The sequence below is a fragment of the Momordica charantia genome (genome assembly GCF_013281855.1).
Source record: "Momordica charantia cultivar OHB3-1 chromosome 7 unlocalized genomic scaffold, Mcharantia_2.0 BLBB01000007.1, whole genome shotgun sequence".
Lineage (NCBI taxonomy): Eukaryota > Viridiplantae > Streptophyta > Magnoliopsida > Cucurbitales > Cucurbitaceae > Momordica > Momordica charantia.
Genome location: NW_028275165.1, coordinates 19,619,584 through 19,632,456, shown reverse-complemented (window position 1 = coordinate 19,632,456; position 12,873 = coordinate 19,619,584). Strand labels below are relative to the sequence as shown.

General features: G+C 30.2%; 2 protein-coding genes across 2 annotated transcripts; one reads left to right on the top strand and one right to left on the bottom strand.

Moving 5' to 3' along the window:
- Nucleotides 1-1,879: 1,879 nt before the first annotated feature.
- On the bottom strand, nt 1,880-4,154 carry LOC111009599 (uncharacterized). The gene is made up of 2 exons (XM_022282732.2): nt 3,997-4,154; nt 1,880-2,260 (listed from the first exon to the last, which is right to left on the bottom strand). The coding sequence occupies exon 2, from the start codon at nt 2,255-2,257 to the stop codon at nt 2,084-2,086; it is 174 nt and encodes a 57-aa protein (XP_022138424.1). The 5' UTR covers nt 2,258-2,260; nt 3,997-4,154; the 3' UTR covers nt 1,880-2,083.
- Nucleotides 4,155-7,196: 3,042 nt separating this feature from the next.
- Nucleotides 7,197-12,052, top strand: LOC111009549 (Cox19-like CHCH family protein). Its single transcript, XM_022282663.2, has 3 exons — nt 7,197-7,354; nt 7,574-7,779; nt 11,719-12,052. The coding sequence occupies exons 2-3, from the start codon at nt 7,592-7,594 to the stop codon at nt 11,849-11,851; spliced, it is 321 nt and encodes a 106-aa protein (XP_022138355.1). The 5' UTR covers nt 7,197-7,354; nt 7,574-7,591; the 3' UTR covers nt 11,852-12,052.
- The last annotated feature ends 821 nt before the right edge of the window (nt 12,053-12,873 follow it).

Genomic DNA, 12,873 nt, shown 5'->3' with positions numbered 1-12,873 from the left:
ATTAAGATTTGATGTATGGCTTCAACTTTTTTATTGAAATTACGTTAACATCATTTTAAGAGGATTATAAAGTTGATTTTTTTTAATGGAAAGTTACTTTTTTTTTATATATATCTAACAAAAAAGTTACTTTCCCCTAAATTGAGTAGCGTAAAATTATCCATCATATTATGTCTATTATTATTATTATATTATTTTTTTTTTTTGGCTGTTTGGAGAGAGAAACAAACAGAACCTAAAATTTTTGGGGGGGATTTGGAGGAGAGGGGAAAATGTGGAAAATGAGGGAGGGAATGAGAAGGAAAAAAATAATAAAATAAAATCTACATTGTATGGTATTGATAAAAAGACAAAAGGTGGAGAGCACAACATTAATGAGGTAGAGACACGATAAGGAAAAAAAAATCTAGTGCTCTGCCCACTCCAACCTAGGAATATATAATATATTTCGAAAAATCAATTTGATAGATCGACATCGATCAATCGATTTAATTGATAATTCGGTAAGTGATATGTTGGTCGGTTGGAGCGGTAAAAAAAAAATCATTTTCAATAAGAATTGAGATTCCGTGACTACAGTTCAATGAGTTAGGACACATATTTACTATCAAAATATAGTGAATTTAAATTTCTGCTGTCCTAAAAAAAATTAAGACCATTTTTATCAAAATTTGTCTTTTAGTAAGCACCCATCACAATCTAACTCACAAATATAATGAGAACTGAAAGCTTATCGTTTGGAAAATATGGCTTAGAGGTCATACTTAGCTGCTCCACGTTTCTGAATTAATGAAGGTTACGTATTTTTCATTGTATGCTTAAAATTTCTAACTTGAATATATCGATTTGGTCATTAAAATATATCTAGCTTTTTTTTTTTTTAAAAAAAAAAGTAATTTTGTTCATTTTTATTTCATATGTTTATTCACTCTCATTTTTATTTTTAGAAGCACGAATAGTTATCACGAACTGACGAGTTTTGTCGAAAAATATATTCCTTGGCAATTTCATACAATTTAATTTTAGTTTACACGTTAAATCTTAATGTAAAGTTCACAATTTTTTAACAGAAAAAAGAGAAATTAAAGGGTTATTTAACATTTTTAATAATCCTGTTTATTGTTCTCTAAAATTGTATATATATATAAAAAAAAAAAGGTAAAAGTTCAAATGAAAAAAAGTTCAAGTGAAACAAACAAATATTTTAGGCTATTTTATTTGTTTGATATTTATTAAGCATTTTAAAAAATAAAAATGATAAAACAATATTTTTATCTAACTGAAAATTTGGAATCAAAGGGTTGATTTTGTTGTTTCCAAAATTTTGAAAGCATTTATTAGAAATGTTAAATGAGAAATAGAAATAATTATCAAATCCTTATGTTTCTAAAAAATGGAACGTTACAGGACTTAAACTAAACTTGTTTAAAAGAAAGGAAAGTTGAGACAATCAACCTACGGAGATATAGCTTCTTACTCAACCTAAATGAAAATTTCACAACGAGACAAAATACTCCATTTCAATGGACGTAGACCAGACATGCTAGGAAATCAAACTTACTAAAGCAGGAAAAGATATTTAGAGAGTGGGAAGGAAAGAGAGGGAATGGTATAGCACAAGAGGTCCTCCAACTTGCTGTCCGCTCCCCTTCACGTTCTTTGCTGGACAGGAAGATGAAGTTCAAACATCGCCAGAGAGAAGCATGAAAAACAATAATTGAAAATATTACCAAAGAAACCCTAAAGGTCTGAGTTGCAACTTCCTTAACAATTACTTCAAAAGTAGACTTTGCAATTTGTCTAGACCTATATAAGTAAAAGACATCAAACGGCTATCTCCCAAAATAAAAAAAAAAAAAAAGATATCACGGGCAAAAAGTTAATAAATATAGAATTTGATTAACAAACATACTGTTTTACAAAGGATGAAGAAGATAAACAAATGGAAAGACTTAAGAAATATGAAACATTAGTTTAAAATGAAGTGAGAAGAAGAGTAATTTCTAAGCTCCAAAAAGTAAAGACCAAAAGAAAATTTGGAGGAAGAATAGATCCAAGTATAGCTTTTCTTCCTCTCCCCCTTTCACTTCATTTTCGCTTCTGTAAACAGAACATGTCGATTGACCCGAGGATCGTATTTTCGGAACTCGAGCTTCTCTGTAATTTTGGTTGGCTTTCGCTTGACGTAGAAGAAACCAGTCCCAGCAGCGGATACAAGTCGGATGAACATTGTAGCTTTCTTTTTCTTGTCACCCATTTCCTAATACATCAAAAAAGAAAAAGTAAATCATCAAATCGTACAAAGAAGTATGTATTCTCATGTCTCATCAGATCATTTTGAATGTCAACTGTTGAAGTCCATGTAGTATACAAGACTGTTTTATTTCACAAAAAGCGATTCAAAATGAGTTGGAATCGTCCTTCCGAGTCCTATGCTATGGAGATTTTGAAATATTAAAGCAATCAATAAACAAAGTTTGTTATCATATGATCGAACATCTAAAGCGCTAACAGTCTCTCCCTAACAAAACAAACCACTAATGAACAATATCGAAAGAGTTCAATCACTAATCAATATCCATCATTAATAATAAGCACTTTACTCTATATTTTCTTAACAAATTCTCCCTCCGAATTACGCCTGAAATTCTGATACTTGATCTTGCCTGTTAAGCAACAAATGAGGAAATTTTTTGTTGAAAACATTTTTCTCATGCACGGTTTCGTCAAACATATGAGAATCATGCACCTAAGGTTCTTTTCATCTCACTGTCCCTAGTTTTCTTTACTTGGTGATGGGCGACAACAAAGAAGCCATAAATTTTAACCAATAGTTTCTAGTAGATTTCAAGGAGAAAAAGGTAACATTGTAGAACAATAACCTCACATATTAGTCCAATTTATTAACCACCCCAAAACTTAAGTTGATTAGTTATGGTGTATTAAAGCATTTTATATATGCACTTAACATTTTCTTTATCTATGGTGTAAAATATCAATTTGATTCATTGAGCCTAACACGTGAAAAATATCATTACAGGAGTTCAAACTCAAAATCTCACACTTTAATAGTGTAAGAATGCTAACTGCTGTTATTTGTGCATAGAAGATGCTGAACTTCAAGGCCGACTCATGAGGCTTTTGTTCGGCTGGTGCTTTCCTATCCATACAAACCCAAGGATTCTTCTTCACACGGTTTTAGTGGGTCAGTCCTATCCAAAAGGAAGTTGGAATTCTTAGGAACCAGCTTATCAGAGTCTTTCTTTGGAGTATATGGATTGAAAGGAACAATCGGGTCGGGTCTTTTAACGACCCATCCCTGTTTTCCTTTCAATAGATTTTCTGATCTGATTATGTTATTAGTTCTTGACTTGTGTAAATATTACTATTCTCCTTTTACAAGTTATGGTCTTAATGACCTTGTATCAAATGGAGCAACTTTTTTTAATTCTGTTTTGGGATTCATCTTTTGTAATTTCATCCATCAATGAAATTATTGTTTCTTACCTAAAAAAATCACTACTAAGACTAAAAACTTAAGCTAATAGGTTAATATATCCTACACAAATATACCAAGTTTCGTAATATCTTCATCAAAAGCAAATCCGAAAACTGATTCAAGAATGTCAGATGCAGGAAAACATGAAAGAAGCCATTATCAACAGAAGAAGCAAAGGCCAGGACCAATTAGTCCAATAAACAAGTATCCTCAACCTACGCATTTCTAAGATAACGTTCTACTATATAGTCACTAGATAATCAAAACCTTCTTCCACACTAATGGAAGCATAGATTGAAAGAATGTCTGCCGAAGCTACCTTCGACCTTCAATTAACGGATCGAATTTCCAAATATACGAGAATGACTCCAAAAAGCACATAATTTGGTCAAAAGATTGCTGAGTTGCGTTTCATTAGTCGATTGAACAATTAAAGAAGAAAAAATCGATGGCAATAAATATATGAGGAGACTAGATGTTAAGATTGAGAAACTTACAGTTCGATGGTGTGGAAAGACGCTGTGAAGAGCCCTAGAATGGAAGCGGGAGCAAAAGCAGAAGCAGGATATGTGTTCTATATAATTATTAGGTAAAACTACAAATTTTGGCTGATTTCAATTTGGGTTTGTCTTGAAAAAATTGGGTGCTCATAGAGGTAATTTTGATAAAAAAAAAAAGGTGAGGTTAATTTCAAGGTCTGTATAATTTTAAAATTTTCATTTTAACGTGATTCAATAGTTGAGCGACAATTCGAATTTAAGAACTTTGATATATGAATTAAATTTTTCTAAAAAAAAACTATATGAATTAAATCATCTCTTCTATTACCTATAGCATATTTTTTGTACAGGAAACAAAAATAATAAAAAAAATATTTTTTTATATTAGCATTAAGTTTAAAATTTTGTAAAAAATGTATAAATTGCAAGCTTATACCAAGACAAATCAAAAACTACTTTTATGATATTTTAGAAAAAAAAAAATAACAAATAATGTTACAATTGTATTAAAGGATATAGATGAGTAAAAAATAGGTAGAAATGGAGAGACTTTTATTTATTTATCTTGAATTGATAAAAGACCATTTAAAAATGATTTATAGGATTTTTTTTAGTGTGGAGGTGGGAGTTCACGTCAATTATAACTCCAACTAAATCGAAACTTTTAAAATCTACTAAAATTGAGTTTAAACAATATTAAATTAAAATTTTAGAAATCGGATGAAGTTAAAATCAAAACCAAATTTGTAATTTAACTTATGGTTGAAAAATGGAAAAGAAGTAAGAACTCATGGTATTTTTTTCCTCATTCTTTTTGTAAATTATATTTAATGCCCTTATTTTTATCGTAATTTCATCCGTGATTCCGTATTGAATTATAAAATTGGGGTTTTTAACCTCATTATATAACTTATTTGGATTTTTGACCTATTTCTAAAAAAATCTAATTTGTGATCTCTACCATGTACGACTCTTTTACACTTTTTGTCTTTGTAAAATTATCAAAATATCTCTGTTACTTTTAAGTAAAATTATCCACCAACCTCTCCCCTTAACCCTTACAATTTTTTTTATTTGAATCTAATATGGAAAAATTTCAACATTTTAATTTATGAATCAATTACGTAACAACCGAATCCACTTAAATCCTCCAACAATTAAATTAGGGTGAAATTTTTTTTGCATGATCAAAGAATAAATGCATAAGATTTGTGCGGATTTAATTACAAAAAAAGTCAAGATTTAATAAATTTCGGCCCAATATTACATTAAATGCCCGAGATTTAATTGACAACAAATAAGACCACAAGAGAGAGAAGAAAAAGAGAAGAAAAAAAATTGGACTGATTGGTGCGGATCCCGATCCGGGTCAGTTTTTTTTTGTTTGTCTTCCCTCTCCTCTTGGTCCTATTTGTTGTCAATAAAATCTCGGACATTTAAATTTTTAATTAAATATTTGAGTTAGACTTTTTTCTATTCATAATTGATTTTTAAAGTTTAAAAGTTATATTTTTTAAACAAAATTGAAAAGAATTTTTTTTTATTTATTTTATTGAGGAGGGAGAAATTGTTGATTTTAAAATATGGTACTACAATGATTTCACATTTAAAAATTAGAAAATGAGTGAAAAAAATAATAAGGAGAATAGGGTCAGAAACTAATCTATATCTATATTATATTAAAAAGGTAGGAGGTAGGAAAAACATTTTTGGACACTTTTGCCCTTTACTAAATTTACAAATTTACAAATTATGCCATTAATATATTATTACAAATATTAAATTAATTATTAATTATTAATTATTAATTATTAATTATCAATACTATAAATGCATGGAATATAAAAGGTTAGAATGCAAAAAGTTTTCCAACAACATAAAATTAATTTTTTCTTTAATTAAAATTCATACTAGAATTTCAAGAGTTTTAGAATTTGAAAAGCTTTTGTAACGTTTTATCCTCTATTACTATAAAAATAGGTTTTCTTCTACATGTTTTTCACAAGTTTCAATACTTTTTTATTCTTAGTTCCTTGAAACATCTCCAAAGATGATTCAATCTTGAAAACATCTCGAGATATTTGTGACATATTCATCAAGTTGCAATAGAGGCATATGTTGAATCTACATATCTCGAATACTAGTTTGTAACATTACCATTCCACAATTTTACAAAGTTGAATAATAGTATCTGTCAAACAATCTTCAAGAATGAACATATTTACTCTAAAAGATGAGTGTATAGTGAGTACTTAGATTTTTTTTGTACTATTGTTATTTTTCTAATTAATGTGTTTTTTATTTGGAATGTTTCTTTTTTTAGCAATTTTGTTTTGTTTAGGATTTGGACTTTTTTTTTGTTACTAATGTTTTTTATTGTTTAGTGTATTTTTTTTTATTTGGAATGTTTTTTTTAGCAATTTTATTTAGAATATTTGTTTAAAATATAGATAATTACAAGCTCATGTTCTTATTGTTGAAAAAAAAAACAATCATAGAAGTCAGTATATAAAAAAATGTTTAATTAATAAATTAATTATAAACAATAATTTGTATAGAATTGTAAAAGGTGGAATATAAAATTTTTGGTCATTTTATTTTCTAATAATATAATTTGAAGAATTTTTCTTTAATAATTTTAATTATAATATAAAATTAAATCAATAAAATAATTTAGTTTTAGTTAAAAAATTCAACATATACAACAAAATGTCAGCCCTAAACAAATATTTAATAAACAAACAAAATATTAAAAAAAATAAAATAAAGGATCATATTAGGTTGAAATAATTTAAAAATAAAAATATTAAAATATCTATTTACTTTTTTATTAATATATAATTTTTTCCTTTACTTTTAATTTATTTATTTACAAAATATATCATTAACAATTAACTATAATAGTATATTTTAAAAATAATTATAAATAGTACATTTTATTATTAGTAATTAGCTGTCAATAATAATAAATATATATAAAAATTAATCTTAATTATTTTTAAAATAATTATACTTAAAATATTTTACGTGAAACTATATAAAATTTAAATTACTTTATAATTAAAAAAAATTTATACGTGCACACATGGGAATAGATTAGTTTTTTCTAAAAGGGATCATTCATCCAAAATAAATTATCAAAGGAGTCGTATACCCTAATTTCCGGTATAATAAACAATTTGGACATAAATACCCTCCTATCAAAATTAATATTACTAACTTTGCCTTCCTGTCATTCCTGTGCAAGATATCATCATTAACCCTAACACTCTGTAATCCCTTCACTCGGTCTGATCTGCATCCTCTCTCAGATTCTCACACTTAACTTACAGAACTCGACCCAGTGGATTGAAAGGTTTGACTATTTCCCCGATTCTGAAACGAAGTTTTCTATTTCAGTTTTCTTTGGATTTTCTATTCGTAACGAGAGCAATTCGTTCGGTTGATAAGAATAGAAGAAAATATGATTTGAATGTCTTTTGATTCCATGATTTACAAGCAAAATTTTTGATGTTTTTGCGATGGTACCACACTAAATTATCTATTTGCTGTTGTTTTTCCTTGGGGAAACCAGAAATTGCTCGAATTAGAGATGGCGAGCGCAGTAGATGCTGCAGGAGAGCCAATTCCTACATCGGCGGTGCTAATGTCGTCGGCAAAGCACATTGCGAACATGTGTCGATCGGAGAATGTGGCATACCTCCAGTGCAAAAAGAAGGATGCGAACCCGGAGAAATGCCTCGACAAAGGCCAACAAGTCACTCGCTGCGTCCTTTCTCTGTAAGTGAATAACCTTTTGTTCTTTTCTGAGCCGAATTATTGATTTGCCATTTTTCGTTGGTTCTGGTTTCTATGGGTGCTTGATTTCCTTCGGATTGCTCCGGAACTACCACATTTGGAAATTTTGAATTGCTTTAGTTATCATATGATCGTCTTCGATCTGCTAGCAAATAGAGAATTAGGAAATACATTGCTTTAGTAATCATATGATCATCTTCTGATCCGCTAACAACTTAGCAAATAGAGGATTAGAAATTTAGGAAAATAAAAAAGCGATATTTCTTAGATTTGACATAGAAATGATTGGGTACTGGTGCGGATAAAATCTTAGTTTTATAACCTTTTATCTGACTAATCTGATCGTGTACATGGTTACTATTCTGAGGTCACTCACTTGTAGGTTGCTTTAGACTTTAGCTTAGGTGCAAGATGGAGATAATAGACCGTGGAGATGTTCCAAATTTACATTTACTTTAATCGCTCTTTGGGTTTTAGATTATAATATCGTGGTTGTTGAAGATTGCGAATACCAAATGAAATGTTGTTAGACATATGTGCTTGGAGGTTAGATGACCATGAACAATTTTAATTCCGCAATTCGTAGGGGCAGTAGCTTTTGCTTGAACGGCTAAATGCTTGATTGGCGAACATTTAACTTGACTGCTTATCTGAATATTAGTTGCTTCTGTTGTATCCTCAAGGATAGCTTGGGGCTTCAAGGAATATCCTTGAGGTCTTGGGTTCAAGCCACAAGGAACGCAACTCCACCAAGCAATTACCCTGGCATTTCATTTTCAGTGGTTGAATATGTGTTTGGAAATATAAAACTAGTATTGGGTGGTAGAATGAAGAGATGTTACTTCACTTAAATACATTGAATTAGAGAGTTTAATAGTATGATCAGTTCAAATTGAAGCCCCGGATGCTTGATTCATTAAACAAGTACGCCACATTTGAAGGCTAGAACATATAAAATGGTCCTTAATCTTTTAGGTAATTCTCAATTTGGTCATTTACCCTTGATGTTTTAAAAATTATCATATGAAATTCTTTTTAAATTTTGCTAATAAAAAATTGAATCGTCATTAAATTGTTGTTTTACTAACATATTTGGATATGCAGACATGCTATTCAAATGCTACTTGACTCATGAAATCCAACATGTAATAAAAAAGAATCCAACCCACCCATTAACAAAATTCATTTTTTCTTCTAAGTGGCATGTTTAGGTATTTCTCGTGTGTTTAAATATGATAAATAAAACAATAATTTAATGATACATCAACTTTTTGTTAAAAAAATTTATGGAAGGATCTAATTGAGAATTTTAAAGATTGAGAATCAAGTTGAGAATTACCTAAAATATGATAGATCATTTCGTATATTTAGCCTAAACTATATAGAAAGGTATGACTCCAGAAGGCATTGTGTTATCGTCTTGATATTCTGATTTATTGTTTACTATGTTCTATAATTTTATTTGTTTGATATCTTGCGTGAAGTATTAGCCAACTGCAATGCATTGAATTTATATTGGTGGAATGATGAATTTTAATCTAATTCTGATGCAAGATGGATGAATGCAATTTCATTATAAATATCCAGTTATATTGAATCTCAAGTTATTGTTTCCATAATCATCATTCTGCATATTTCGTGATTGCTGCTGAATAGTCATTAACTATCCATTCGATAGACACTATAGCTTTGAACAATATAGCTTTGTCTCTCTTTTAACCAATTGGAGAGCCTTTTTTAACTCCATTGGTTTGGGATCTTCCCCTTCTGTATTTCTTTACCATTTCATTACATTAATGAAATCTGTTTCTCCTAAAAAAAAAAAAAAATCTATTCATTCGATAGCTTATTAAAATAATGAGGCTAAATTACAAAAAACCCCTTCAACTCTGCCATTTGTTTCCAAAATATCTCTATCTTTTCTAAAGTTACAATGCTATCGCCCCCAAAGGACAGTCCAGTTGGCAAGGGTTTGAAGTCTCTTGGTCATATCGGCTTAGTAGTCTCAAGTTTGAATCTTTTTGTGAGCTTAATACCAAAAACCCTTGATGTCTCCTGGGTACAAGTCTTGGGGCGGGCGCAGGTGCCCCTAGGTATAGGGGAGTAAAGCTCCGACTCCCAATTATAAAAAAATTAAATAAATAAGGTTACAATACTATCCTCGACATTTCATAAACATTTCAAAATTACCATTTGATCTAACATCCATTAATATTTTGAACGGAAAGTTGGCTTGGCAAAACCTAGAATCTAGAATGACGTGACAATTGTAAAAAGGGAATGAGTTCAATCCATGGTGACCACCTACCTAGGATTTAATATCCTACGAGTTTCCTTGTTAACCAAATGTAGTAGGGTCATGCAGTTGGCTCGTGAATAGTCGAGGTGCGCGTAAGCTGGTCCAGATACACAAATATAAAAAAAATAGAATCTAGAATGACGTGACAATTAATGTAGAAACTTGCTTGGATTAATTATGAAAAGAGAGAAAATTTGGAAGAAGCTAGGATTAAGGAAAAATTGGGTAGATGGCAGAGAAGCAAACTCGGTTGACAATGGAAAAAGAAGACTTTTAGAGTAAAATTGAGACTTATTTTCTCGATCCAACAACGGCATTTGGGGATATTGAAACGTTCAATATGAAGAGAGAAGATGATTGCCCAAATTCTTGCATAAAATTTCGAGAAAGAGGGGGGAAAATGTTTGAGAAAGTTTGCCCAAAACCATTTGAAGATGTTCGTGTCTTCATGATTGTTTGTGAATTATGACAGAATTTTTTGTTCTTTTAGGTACATCACATGTTTAAGAAATTTTGCCCCTTTGGCTTGTCCAGAAAAGGGAACACCCTTTTTTCTCTCTTCAACCTATTCTTTCCCTCCAGAAATCCCATTTGCAGCTGGGTGGGTTTTTTCAGCACAGTTGGGTTGTTACTTTCTTTTCTTTTGGTGGTCAGATTCTTACTGAACACCGAGAAAAACAACATAGAAACACACAAGGGGTAATTAATTTCTAAGGGCTCGTTTGGTAACGTTCCTGTTTCTTGTTTCTATTTCTTTGCTTTTTAATGAAGAAAAATATTTTACATGGTTTCAACCTCCTAGAATTCAAATATGATATAACAATCTTTTTATTTATGTTTTGGAAAAAATTGAAAATGAGAACAAGAAAAGAAAAATTTGTTTTGATTGTTCTCAAAATTTCTGTACAATTTTGAGGATGTTCCAAAAAAAAAAAGGTAGGAACAAGAAATAAATTTAGTTGTAAAATGTTTAGATTTATTAAGAAAATTGGAAACGAGAATGTTACCAAACGGGCTCTAAGAAATCAACTCTCAATTTCTTAATTAAGGGGTAATTAGCTTTTGATTTCACTCTTCAAGTACTCTTTCTCTTTCAAGTTCTGTAAATTCTTAATTCCTTCTTGTGCCCCCCTCTTACCAACTAGGGTTTGTTTCAGATTCCCTCAGTTCCCATTTCTGGTTTTTTCCCCTCGTGAGTACCCCTATTTTATGTCACGTTTCCGTTCAAAATATTTAGAGAGGTTTGCTCATAAGATAGTATTGAAACTAGGTCTTTTATTATTTTTTATTTTATATGTATATTTTTTTGTAATTTAGCCAAAAGAATGAAGAATCCTAATTGTTTTTTATTTGGCTGATATCCTTTACTTTATTTTTTTTTACCGTGATTGATATTTTTTCTCCTGGTTGGCTGGGTCCACGTCTTATCACAAGTACTATTGTCTACTTTTGCCTTATACGCTCTTACACCGTTCTTTATCACTTTTTTAGCTGGATCTTTTGTGAGTGAGCCATCCTTTCATTGCATCAATTAAATTCTCTTGCCCATGCATTATATCCCATCATTCAATCACTCGCCATATCGATCCCATAATTAACCTAAATTCTGCTTCTGTTTGCAGGCTTAAAGATCTTCATCAAAGGTGCACGAAAGAGATGGATGCTTATGTCGGTTGCATGTACTACAATACTAACGAGTTCGATTTATGTCGCAAAGAGCAGGAAGCATTTGAGAAAGGATGTCCCTTAGAATGATTTTCCCCCATATGTGTAAAACTCATTCCAATAAAATTTATTGTCTGCAATGATCTAAGTACTGTTGTTGTTGCCTACCCTCTCTGAATTAAGCTTGTTTCTTCAGAAAAATGCACTGTTTTCTGTATGTGTCGGATTGCGAACCCGATACACTATCGCAAACAGAAGATAAACCGATCTTTGGCTGCCCCTTTTGGATTATTTTCATGAGCAACCATCTCTTTTGCTTCTTGAAGTTATCCTGTTCAAAGATATCTGGTGATTTTTTTCTTTACAATTCAAAAGTTGATATGGAAAATCGATATCTATCGAGTATATGCTCGATTTGTTTACGTCAACTCGTGGAGATCAGTTGATTTGAATAACTTATAAATGTATTTGATGTATCATTCTCAAAAGAAAAAAAAAAGCATATCCACAATAATGGGAGTAATCCATATACTGAAAGGAGCAGTGTAGAATGCAGATGGCATAGAACATGCATTGGATGAGGAAGAAATCATGGTTAATTGCTTTTACCTTTTCAGAATAATATATTTGATTTTTATGTTTTTTTGGTTCATAAGCTTAATTAGTTAAAACATTTATTCCGACAAAAATGTCACGAGTTCGAAACTCTTTAGAGAGAATGTGTTCAAATCATGTGGACCACATACTAAGATTTAATATCTTAATTGTTTGTGTCTAATAGGTCTCTAAACTTTAAATTTTTTATTTTTAATTTTGTATCTAATAAATTTATGAACTTTTTAATTACTTTTAATCTACAAACTTTTTTAGCACAAAATTGAATTTTCTGTCTAGGAAGACTCTAAACTTATCCTTTTTTAATAAGTTATAGATCTATTAGACACAAAATCAAAAGTTTATAACCTATCAGACAAAGTTCAAGAATCTGCTAGGAAAAAAAATTGAGACATCTTTTAAAGTTTATGGAGCATATAAGACACAACTCTAACTAAACTTAACCTTTAAATTATTAGATAAAAAAATTAGGACCGTCCTTTATCAATCTACACAGA

Bases quoted from the DNA above. Each gene is read 5' to 3' on its own strand.
- LOC111009599 (XM_022282732.2), bottom strand. From the start codon at position 2,257: ATGGGTGACAAGAAAAAGAAAGCTACAATGTTCATCCGACTTGTATCC.
- LOC111009549 (XM_022282663.2), top strand. From the start codon at position 7,592: ATGGCGAGCGCAGTAGATGCTGCAGGAGAGCCAATTCCTACATCGGCG. The intron at 7,780-11,718 runs GTAAGTGAATAA...TTCTGTTTGCAG, and splicing joins ACTCGCTGCGTCCTTTCTCT to GCTTAAAGATCTTCATCAAA.